The 12,938-nt window shown below is 30.3% G+C and overlaps 1 protein-coding gene across 1 annotated transcript in view; it reads right to left on the bottom strand.

The window, feature by feature from the left end:
* Positions 1 to 694: 694 nt before the first annotated feature.
* The window catches only part of LOC131154401 (pleiotropic drug resistance protein 3-like), a 30,252-nt gene continuing 18,008 nt past the window's right edge, over positions 695 to 12,938 (bottom strand). Inside the window, exons 22-24 of the mRNA XM_058107134.1 lie at positions 11,882 to 12,053; positions 1,825 to 2,079; positions 695 to 1,197 (exon numbers count right to left, since the gene is read on the bottom strand). Coding sequence (XP_057963117.1) covers positions 931 to 1,197; positions 1,825 to 2,079; positions 11,882 to 12,053 — 694 coding nt within the window. The 3' untranslated portion in view covers positions 695 to 930. The remainder of the gene's footprint in view (positions 1,198 to 1,824; positions 2,080 to 11,881; positions 12,054 to 12,938) is intronic.

Here is a 12,938-nt window from a genome sequence, read left to right on the forward strand (position 1 = left end):
TTATTTTCCACAAGTAACTTTTACATTAATGTCTGAAGATATCCCATAATTATCATTTCCTGCACTTTAGGTTGATAGGAAGGTAATATTTAAATTAGGGTAAGAGGCAACCTCTCCTAAGGTTTGGCAAAAAGACAATAATCTCCCTTAAGGTTTTAAAAATTAAACTTTCCCTAAGGTGTCAAAAATTTTAATAACCTCATTGAGGTTTGTCAAAAAAGAAACTTTTTCTTATATTTTGCACAAAGACAAATTTTTTGAAGAGAGGTTTCTTTCTTTTTGACAAATCAAGGGGAAGAACTATGATATTTTTAAAACCTCAGTGAATGTCTATAACTATTTTAAAATATCAGGTGAAATTTCTATCTTTTTAACAAACCTCAGCAAAGTGAGCGTCCTTTATCCTTTAAATCATGAGGAACTATTTCCTTTAAGATTTGAATTGGTTAATCCTAAATCACCAAAATGAAAACAAAAAAGAAAAACAAAGTTCATTGTCCTCGAGTGGTAAATCCAAAGCTCTCTTAAATAAATGACCATAGTTCGGGTGGGGACTACGACTCCTAATATGAGATAATACTTCGGTATTTAAGTGGAGAATGATAGAGAGATGGATATATTATCTCAGTGAATTAGAAGAGCCTCGAACATCATCATTTTCAAACAAAAATATTATCATAATTACAAAGTAAAATACAAAACAAACCAATGAAAAATATATTAGTTTTAATATCCAACCATATTTGCATAATTTTGCATTCCCATTAATGCTTGAGATGAGAACTACTAGAGAAAATTAATTCATTCTTTCTTTCTTTTTTTCTTTTTTGTTCTCTCTCACTAAAATACCTGATCCAAACAGGGTTCGATCATTACAATAAATTGATCAAGTCATTTAACAGTACATTGATGGATTTGCATTTGCAGGGCTTACCTCCTTTGGAATTTCAACCAACGTATACAACAGGCAAATAGACAAGCAACTAGGAGAGGGTAGACAAAAATAATAACTCCCACAATTGGTAACCGATCGCGTTGATACCCAAAATAATCTTTCACAAAGGCAGCCAGGGCTTTAGTTTCTCCAAATACCAAAATCTCCCGGTCTACATCCCCATACTGTGAACCCATCAGACCATGCAGCGTCCAAGATGCAGGCATCAGGTAATAGAACCAAACCCACCACTTTGGAATTTGCTGCAAGAAGAGGGAAAAACATAAATAGAAGGAACCATAACTCCACTGAAAGAGAAACATAATGGAGATCATGCCATCAAGCATATATTTTAAAGTCAATATTTTTTGACATACTACTTTTGTATATTATTATTATTATTATTATGCCTTGTAGTAACTCGCAAATGTCATAATCGAGTCAGCTGATCTAGTTGGATTGCCACTTATGAAATAATACAGTTTTCCTCAATCTGAAACATAGGCTGGAGCAAAAAATTATCAAAATAAGGGTGCAGATTTTTTGACAAAAATAATGTCCCCAATAATTCTTGTATGGACAGACAAGAATTACAAAGAAACAATATATAAAAGTTAAAACGTCAATGGAAAAAATGAGGGCCAAATTTCTCACTTGTTTTAAACTTAAATGGCATATTTTAGTTAATTTTGGATGTTTTAAGACGAGATAAGGAATTAACTAGTGTTTTTACTCAAAAGACAGGACTCAATGTGATGAAAGTAGGGATAAAGGGCCTTTGACAGCAACTTTTGCAGGCATTCCTTTGCATCCAATAGTTCTCTGCGTTAAGCACCTTACATACTGATATTCTCTATTTATTAGGACAAGATTTTAGATCAGTAACTTACTGGTTGAGGAATGATAAACCCACTAAACAGATACAGGATCCTGAAGAAGGCTGCAGCCAGAATTGCAGCTATTGCGAAAGTTGGGGTCAATGATATAAGCAGCATTCCCAGATAAGTGAAGTACAGCAGCGCAAAGAACATGGCATAGAAGTACCAAAAAATATTTTGCGCGGACCAGTAATACCCCATCATTGGGTATGTGATGATCACAGATATAACTGCTAGAATGAATAGATAGGGAACCTCAATAATCACCTACAAAATCAGTAACAACATATAAATAAGTTGGAAATACATAAATATATATATATATATATATATATATATATATATATGAATCTGTCATATAACATAACCACGATTTCAAATAATTGAATGATGATCAATGGCCTTCAGTTTATTTAATGTTTCTAGGGAGACAGTCAAGATAAATTATCATTCTAAAATAATTTCAAAGATTGCATATTATTCTATGCTTTATTATATTAATGATGTGATCATTCGATATTTTATTTTTTTGTACTTGATAAAATGAGCATGTTCAGGCCCAATGAATCAAAAAAAAAAAATGTGTGCACTTAATTTCACCAATGGAGCTCTTAGGGTAACTACTCCTTGGAATGATTCTCTAAACAAGTAGTTCACAATAAACCAAGATGTTGCAAACGTTTTGCAGTGTGATTCGTAATTTATTTGGATAATTCGGACTTGGAAATTGAAAAAGATTACTTGAAAGAACAATTTTATACTGCCCAAAACAAATATTCAGGGTTGTGAAATCATGCATACATTAATTTTTATAAACTTCTGATTAATGTTATGGTTCATAATTTTTTCTGCATATATCAAAAAACTAGTTTGTGTATGTACCATGGTTTTGAAACTAGTACAGGCTCAACCAATTGGATCAGATTGAATCCTGACCCAACCACTTCCAATCCAGGTTTCTCAACAAACTGGAAATGGGCTGCTTGGGGTCAACCTGGCCAACTGGTAGACCTAGCATGATTCGAGTGAACCTGCAGATTAGACCCTGCCTTCAACCTAAAAAAATTCAAAGGCATGAAACCTTTGACATTTTAGGAGGAATAGCCTTACATATCAGTTTTTTATTGAAACATAGAACAGCACATATAGTATTTCTACTTATATGCTCATATATGGTTACAAACAATGATTACAACAACAACAAGAAAACCAAGCCTTAAGTCCCACTAGGTGGGATCGGCTACGTGAATCCTTTTCCGCCAATTTATGCGATCACGGACAATTTTCTTTCAACAAATTCAGGGCTATTAAATCCTTACCCACTATCTAATTCCAAGTTAATTTAGGTCTACTCCTACCCCTTTTACTATCCCTCACAATAATTAACTCACTCTTCCTCACTAGCGCACTATTTGACCTACAATACAAGTGCCCAAACCATCTGAGTTGCCCCCCTTATCTTATCTTCTACAAAAGTTACGCCTAACTTATTACGAATATGTTCATTTTTTAATTTATCTTTCAATGGTATACCATTCATCCATCTAAGCATTCTCATCTTGACAACTTTCACTTTCTGGATATATTGTTTCGTAGGTGCCCAACATTCTAATCCATATAACATAACAGATCTCACAACCATCCAATAAAACTTTCCTTTTAATTTTAAGGGTATTCTACGATCACAAAGCACACTTTAAGCACTTCTTCATTTTACCCAATCTGCTTTAACTCTATACAATACATCCTCTTCTATTTCTCCTTCAGTTTGCATGATAGATCCAAGGTATCGAAATCTACAAGTGCTATTTATTTCTACATCATCACGTTTAACTTTGTCTCCAATATTCCTCCTACTATTATTGAAACTAAATTTCATATATTCTATCTTATTTCTACTTATCCTAAAGCCTCTAGATTTTAAAGTTTCTCTCTATAATTCTAACTTAGCCTCTACTCTACCCCTTGTTTCATCAATCAATACAATATCATCTGCAAACAACATACACCATGGAGATACTCCCAGTCCGTTGATCCATCACTAAAGTAAAAAGAGAAGGACTCAAAGTAGATCATTGATGTACACCTATTGTGATTGGAAATTTTCTAGTCTCTCCACTTATAGTCCTTACATTAGTCATTACTCCATCGTACATATCCTTAATGACATTAGCATACCTACTACATACACCTTTTCTTTTTTTTTTCTAAACGCACCATAGAACTTCCCTAGGTACCCTATCATACACTTTCTCTAAATCAATAAATACCATATGCAAAACCCTCTTCTTTTTCCTAAACGTTTCCATTAGTCTTATTAAAAGATATAAAACTTCTGTAGTAGATCTCCCAGACATAAAACTAAATTGATTTTCTGAGACCTTCGTTTCTAGCCTTAATCTTTGTTCAACTATCCTTTCCCATAATTTCATAGTATGACTCATAAGTTTAATTCCACGATAGTTATTACAATTATGAATATCTCCTTTATTTTTTTATATAAGTATTAAAGTATTTTTCCTCCATTATTTTGGCATTCTTTTTTTTTTTTATAAATGTGTTAAATAAATTAGTTAACCATATAATTCCATTATCACCTAAGCATTTTCAAACTTCAATTGGAATGTTATCCAGTCCTATAGTTTTTCCATTTTTCATCCTTTTTAATGCAAACTTCATTAACTCTAATCTTGCAAATAAATCTCATATTTTTAGTCTTTTCCTTATTTTTCAATTTTAAATTTAAGTCTTTTATTTGGTTTTCATTAAATAGCTTACTAAAGTAACTTTGTCATTTTTGTTTCATGTCTTCTTCTTTAACCAAGACAATATCATGCTCACTTTTTATACATTTTACATGACCTAAGTCCTTACTTTTTCTTTCTCTAACTCTATCAGGTTTAAATATATCTTTTTCCCCTTCTTTTGTATCTAATCTATCATGCAAATTATTAAATGATTTATGTTTAACTTCAATAACGCCCTTTTTTTTGTATCTTTTCTTGCCGCTTTATACTTTTCAAAGTTATCCATGTTTCTATATTTTTGTCATGTTTAATACCAAATTCTTTTTGTCTTTACGGCTTTTTGAACATCTTGATCTCACCACCAACTTTCTTTTCTATTTGAGAATCTTCCTCTTGACTCACCTAAAATCTCTATTGTTATTTTTTAAAATAGAGCTAACTATCCTACTCCAAAGAATGTTTGTGCCTACACCTTCCTCTATAGTCCAATCACCATCTTTGATCATTTTATCTTGAAATTTTATTATATTTCCTCCCTTTAGGTTCCACCATCTAGGTCTCTTACACTAATTTATTTTATCCTTTCTCTTCCATTTTTAATACATATATCTAATACTAAAACTCTATGTTGCACAGTTGAGCTTTCACCTAGGATAACTTTGCAATCCTTCTATGATAAACGATCCTCCCCTAGTTAAGAAAAATCTATTTGACTTTCATTTTGTCCACTTTTAAATGTTATTAAGTGTTCTTATCTCTTCTTAAAGTAAGTATTAATTGTAATAAAATTGTATGACATAGCAAAGTTTAAGATCATCTCTCCAGGCTCATTCTTGTTTTCATATCTATATCCTCCATGTATCCTCTGATAACCGTTATTATCCCTTCCAATGTGTTTATTCAGATATGCTCCTATGAATATTTTTGCAGTCCTTGATATGTCTTGTATAATACTATTCATATCTTTTCAAAATTGTCTCTTAAGCTTTTCTAATAAGCCTATTTAAGAAGCACAAGCACTAATGATATTTATAATCTCTTGGCCTAAGACCATCTTAACTTTTATAATTTGATCTCCTACTCTATTTACTTATACAATACTATCTTTCAAATTTTTGTCTACAATAACTGCTACCTCATTCTTATGTTTTTCTTTTCCAATGTATCAAAGTTTAAATTCTGATTTATCAATTTCTCTAACTTTCTCCCTCACTCACTTAGTTTCTTGAAGGCAAATTATATTAATTTTTCTTCTAATCATGGTGTCCACAATTTCCATACTTTTACCCGTAAGTGTCCCTATAGTCTCTAATCTAATCCTAGTCTCCTGAACTAACTTATTTACTCGCCCATGCACAGAATGATGTGGGAATCCTCACATATTTGACAATGTACCTGGGTGCCAACACATGGCATCGCTTCAAGGTGACGATCTAGCCCACTCTTCGTTACACCTAGGTGGTATAATTGCAACACGTTACTCATAGGGGAAGCCCCAGCAAATATTCGGTAAGGATTCATATCATAGTGATCTAACAAATTTTACGCTAACTATCAGCTACCAAACACAACTCTCCTCTCTTACCCGAGCTTGGGACTGGCTGTATGTGAAAAGATTAAGACATTAAGTGCATCAGAAGCGGAGTTGGTTATAAACATTAATTGAAAAGGTTAATTTATTTTCAAACTAAGTTAAGAGGAATGCAAGGAATAGTTGCTCCTTGCAGTCTCCTAATATATTCTCTTCTATGATTGAACCACTTGGCCATTTTTTTCAAACATAGTCTAAGGTGAACACTTCAGAAATTTTTGGATTATGGTTAAGGATGAAACAAGTAGCCTATTTTTGTTTTTAAACATAATGCCAAATGACCCAATCATACGGAGGGTGTATGAAGAGACCGCATGCAGCAAGTGCTGCTAACATTCCTCATCTTAATATACATTGTTGGCCCATAACCTAACATCTTCAACTTTATTTGTAAGGTGGCGATCTAACATAGTATGGTTGCCAAGAGGGCCGGGGTTCTAGTCTTGTTGCCCACATTTATTATTTGTTTCTTAAGAATTATCTTATTCTCTATAACGAATGTTACTGGTGGTTTATCTCCCTTTTGCAATTGGGCTGCACAGGCGGGGAAGTGTTCATAAAAGCTTAATCTGTTAAGCTGTAGGCCAACCATGTGTATAAGCCTTAACACTCCCGCACCTACAGCTTAACAGATTAAGCTTTTATGTAAAGTGGTGATCTAACAATAATGAATCAAAATAATAACATATACTCATATATTTGATTAGTAACAAAAAATTTTAGTTCAATATTTAAAGAGAGTTCAGTTTTTTTTTCTAGAAATTATTTTATTTATATATGTTTGTACAATTCACACACACATAAATGTACAAAAAAGGGATAAAATATTAATCTAGTACCATTTTTCTAACCACCAGACCATTAGTCAGACCAATTCAATACCCTGTCCAGGCCAAGGACCAATTCTCATTTTAAACATTGGTACACACTAGTCAAGATGCACATGTCCCCCATGAAAATTTTGATGCATGAGAAAATTAAACATAAATACAGCAAGTTAAGTTCAAACAGTTCAATTAAGTAAGATGTAGGTATATACAAACAATAAATAAACAAGAAACATAGGTAAAACAAAGTTCTTTTTCGTAAAAGGAATTAAATTGGATAAAGATTATGCCTACTTCACATTGTTTGTCCAATATTCACAAAAATCTGAGGGAGAATAGGATACTTTTATTATCAGAGTTTGTTTAGAAATTAAATTATTGTTGTGATAATATCATGATAACTAAATTGTTCTTACCCTACATTAGGGACCATGGATTTTGAGCCTGGGATTTAGATTTGTATGGATTTGGAAAAATGTAGTACAAAATTATACTGAGTTTCTTCCATATCCATACAAACACAAGTCCAATAAAAAAATTTTACATGAGAATCCTTTTAGTTCGAGGAGTTCAATTAGCACAAGACAATAAGAATTCATTTAAGATTGACCCGCTTTTATTTTCTTATTGTTTGGATGTGGATTTGATGAAGGTTGAGGGTCATTAGGCCACTTATATTACAAAGTTAAGGATATTGCATCCAAACAAATTATTTTCCTATCTGTCTCTGTGCATATAAAAACTAAGGTAGCATTTGGTTCAAAGTTGGAATTCGAATCGGAATCGGAATCAATATTCACTGGAATCAAAAACGGAGTGTCAAATTCCACTCTCATATTTGGTTTGCCATAGAATCAGAATCGAAGTTATATTAAAGTGTTTGGTATATATACACGTAGGAATTGGAAATGAGTCTAGTTTATCAATTATGTCATTATATATAAAAAATTTATTCAATTAATTTAATATGGACTGATAATATTATAAATATAAAATTATTATATAATATTATTTTATTAAGTTATATAATAAATCATTTTTTACAATAAAATCATTTTGATAATCATATACTTGATTAAACTTGGCATATTATATTTTATTATTATTATTATTATTATTATTATTATTATTATTATTATTATTTAACTATATTATTAATATTATGTTTTATAAGTATTACATTTTAATATGTAATTTATTAAAATGTAAATAAAAATCTCATATAATATAACAATATAACATAATTTATTATTTAATATAAAATAATAATATAATAAAAAAAATCATCATAGCATTGTATTTTATTGTACAATAGTATTTTATTCTTTATTTTTATATTGTAACATTATTAAAATTTAATATTATATATTTTTATTAATGATATTAATAATTAATTTTTTATTTTATTTTAAGGTTATACATAATAATATACTAAATAAATAATCACACCACAGTTATATCATAGTATTCTATAATTTAATACCATTCTATTACTTTTTATGTGTTATAATATTATTATATATAATATAACTATTAATAATAAAGATTAAAATATTTTACATTAAAAATATTATTCTATATTTATATTTAATGACATCATAATATTAACATTACTTTTTAAATTTATGTAATATTATATATACTACAATATTAATATTATTTTTATATTCATGTAGTATATATTTTATTATATTATATATAATATTACATTATAATATATATATATATATATATATGTACAACAACAACAACAAAGCCAAGCCTTAATTTCCATTAGGTGGGGTCGGCTATATGAATCTTTTTCTGCCAATTTATGCAATCATGGACCATTTCTTTTGACAGATTCGAGATATTAAATCCTTACTCACTATCTGCTCTCAAGTTATTTTAAGTCTACCCCTACCCCTTCTATTTCCCCCCACAGTAACTAACTCACTCTTCCTCACTAGTGCACTATGTGGCCTACGTTGCAAGTGTCCATACCATCTGAGTTGTCCCTCCCTTATCTTATCTTTTATAGGAGCTACACCTAACTTATCCCAAATATGTTCATTCCTTAATTTATCTTTCAATGTTACACCACTCATCCATCTAAGCATTCTCATCTCAAAAACTTTCACTTTTTGGATATTATGTTTCTTCGTTGCCCAACATTCCGATCCATGTAGCATAACTGGTCTTATAGCTGCCCTATAAAACTTCCCTTTTAATTTTAAGAGTATTCTACGATCACAGAGCACACTTGAAGCACTTCTGCATTTTACCCAACCCACTTTAACTCTATACATTACATCATCTTCAATTTCTCCTTCATCTTGCATAATAGATCCAAGGTATCAAAATCTACAAATGCTATTTATTTCTTCATCATCAAGTTTAACTTTGTCTCCAATATTCCTCCTATCATAACTAAAATTACATTTCATATATTCTGTCTTATTTCTACTTATCCTAAAGCCACTAGATTCCAAAGCTTCTCTCCATAATTCCAACTCAGCCTCTACTCCGTCCCTAGTTTCATCAATCAATACAATATCATCTGTAAACAACATACACCATGGAACCTTCTTTTGAATACTCTTAGTCAGTTGGACCATCATTAAAGCAAAAAGATAAGGACTCAAAGCAGATCCTTGATATACACCTATGGTGATTGTAAATTCTCTAGTTTCTCCACCTATAGTCCTTATACACTAATCATTACTCCATCGTACATATCCTTAATGATATCAGTATAATTACTACATACACCCTTTTTTTTCTAAAACTCACCATAGAACTTCCTTAGGTATCCTATCATATGCTTTCTCAAGGTCAATAAATATCATATGCAAGTCCCTCTTCTCTTCCCTAAACTTTTCCATTAATCTTCTTAAAAGATATATAGCTTCTGTGGTAGATCTCCCAGACATAAAATCAAATTGATTTTCTGAGACCTTCATTTCTAACCTTAATCTTTGTTCAACTACCCTTTCCCATAATTTCATCGTATTACTCATAAGTTTAATTCCACAATAGTTATTACTATTTTGAATTTCTCCTTTATTTTTGTATATAGGTATTAAAGTGTTTTTCCTCCATTCATCTGGCATTTTCTTAGTTTTTATAATTGTATTAAATAAATTAGTTAACCATATAATTCCGTTATCACCTAAACATTTCCAAACTTCTATTAGGATGTTATCTGGTTCCATAACTTTCCCATTTTTCACCTATTTTAGTGCAAACTTAACTTCGTTAACTCTAATTTTGCAAATAAATCTCATATTTTTAGTATTTTCCTCATTTGAAAATTCTAAATTTAAGTCGTCTATTTGGTTTTCTTTAAACAACTTCCTAAAGTAACTTCACCATCTTTCTTTAATGTCTTCATCCTTAACCAAGACAATGTCATCCTCACATTTTATACATTTTACATTTTCTAAGTCCTTATTCTTCCTTTCTCTAGCTTTAGCAAGTTTAAATATATCTCTTTCCCCTTCTTTTGTATCTAATCTATCATACAAACTATTAAATAATCTATATTTAGCTTCACTAACAGCCTTTTTTGCATCTTTTCTCGCCTCCTCATACTTTTCAAAGTTATCCCTGTTTCTACAATTTTGCCACATTTTATACCAAATTCTTTTCATCTTTACGGCTTTTTGTACATCTTTATCCCACCACCAACTTTCTTTGCTATTCGAGAATCTTTCCCTTGATTCACCTAAAATCTCTTTTGCTATCTTTTTAATAGAGCTAGCTAATCTACTCCAAAGAGTATTTGTATCTATCCCATCCTCTATAATCCAATCCACATTTTGATCATTTTATCTTTAAATTTCATTATATTTTCTCCTTTTAGGTTCCACCACCTAGTTCTCTTACACTGGTTTATTTTATCCTTTTTCTTCTATTTTTTAATATATATATATATATATTTATATATATATATATTTATATATATATATTTATATATATATATATTTATATATATATATATTTATATATTTAACACTAAGACTCTATGTTGTGTGGTTAGACTTTCACCTGGAATAACTTTACAATCCTTGCAAGAAAAACGGTCTACCCTCCTAGTTAAAAAAAAAAAAAAAATCTATTTGACTTCTATTTTGTCCACTTTTAAAGGTTATTAAGTGTTCTTTTATTATTATATATTTACAATTGATGATAATAATAAATTTTTATTTTATTTTATTTTTAAAATTACAAATAATAATATAATAAATAAATAATCATACGACAACTATATAATAATATTAACATTTACTATTGTTCTGTTAACTTTTATATGTTATAATATTATTATATATAATAAAAATATTAAAAATGATGATTTAATATTTATACTAAAATATATAACAATATTTTAAATATTAATAAAGATATCATAATATTAATATCATTTTTAAATTTTATGTAATATAAATTGTCATATTATAATAAATACTGTGTTTCCTGAAATTAAGATTTGATTCCAGAGCAAGAGTTCGGAATCAAAATGTAGGCAAAAGGGGGAATCTCATTCCTGTATGGAATGACAATCGGAATGAGATTACCGTAAAACAAATGTTAGAAACGGGAATCAATCATTCCGATTCCGATTTCTAGAGTTGATTCCCAATTACTAAATACTACCTAATTTCCTACAAAGAAACAATTATTTAAGTCCATCATTTACACTTCAAACGTCTACAAAGAACCCAAATCCCAAAGCAAAAGAATTCAAGGCAAGTTTATAAAGATAAAATAAAATCATTCTTACGAATTTTTTAATAAAACTTCACCTCTGACCCCAAAAAACTGGTTAATCAAGTTATTTAGTAAATTTGAGATACATAAGTTTGATCTGCTTTGACTAAATAAAGTTTGTAATCAACTCCAATGAGTTCACAAAATCATACCTGTGCAAGTGAATAAGCCCATGAAGAGTACATCCCAGCAAATCTTTCCCGGTACATAACCGCTCGCTCTCTCTCAGCATAAGGCATAATAGTTAAGCAAAAATTTGAGCCCAAGAAGAAAAGAGCTGAGAACATTGCACCATGCATGTTGAACAAATCCTGCTCGTTGTTTCTAATATATATTAAAAATAAAAAATGATGTTAGATATAAGCAGAAAAATCTAACCAATAACAGAATCCTAAACTGCAGTTCTTGATAATGCAGCCATAAGATCTAATGAGAAGTAGACCAATTACTTGACAATCGTCATACTATCCTCATGCAAGGGAATCTAAGAAAATGTTTATTGCAAAGAAACACATATTTCAATCAAGAAGTTAACCTCACATTCACACTTATCTGAGGAGGAGTTCATTTGAATAGTAAAAGAAACCAAACTAGGAAATTTCTATATGAAAAGTCAGTCAACAGTAATGAACTTAAGTGATCAACCAATTACAAATCCTTGGTCATCTAAAGCAATGTAGTAATACATTGAGGTATTAAAGGTTGATTCATCAACCTTTGAACCAGAAAATTCCATACCAGAACCATAAAAATGACATTGCTTGGTTCTCTGTACTTGGATGTACACATATCATCCACAATTGCATGAAGCCAAAAGCCATATCAGACAGTATTAAGTAATGTGGCACAGAGGAACTCGAGGAAACTATAGAAAAGAAGAATTTTGGGAAGAATTGGAAGTCAGGAAAAAAAGAAGAATGCAGAGAAATGAGACGGACTCTTTTATTATTATTAATCCAATGAAAAACCAAAAACTAAGACCAAGAATAGGGTGTTTTTATGTAAGCAACATAAGCAATCCAAATAAGGAAAGTAAATAAAATCAGTTCCAATCCAACAAAATCTTAAGTTATCGTCAATTTTAAACTTAAGCTTGAAAATAAGCCCTAATGATTTGTATTAGGAAGCTGCAGAATCAAACAAGTTGAGGAAGGTGCCTCTTGGGCAGTTGAATTATAGAAGCTCCAATAGAAGATTCATTTGGCAAAA

Source organism: Malania oleifera, chromosome 4 (assembly GCF_029873635.1).
Source record: "Malania oleifera isolate guangnan ecotype guangnan chromosome 4, ASM2987363v1, whole genome shotgun sequence".
In the NCBI taxonomy this organism is placed as follows: Eukaryota; Viridiplantae; Streptophyta; class Magnoliopsida; order Santalales; family Ximeniaceae; genus Malania; species Malania oleifera.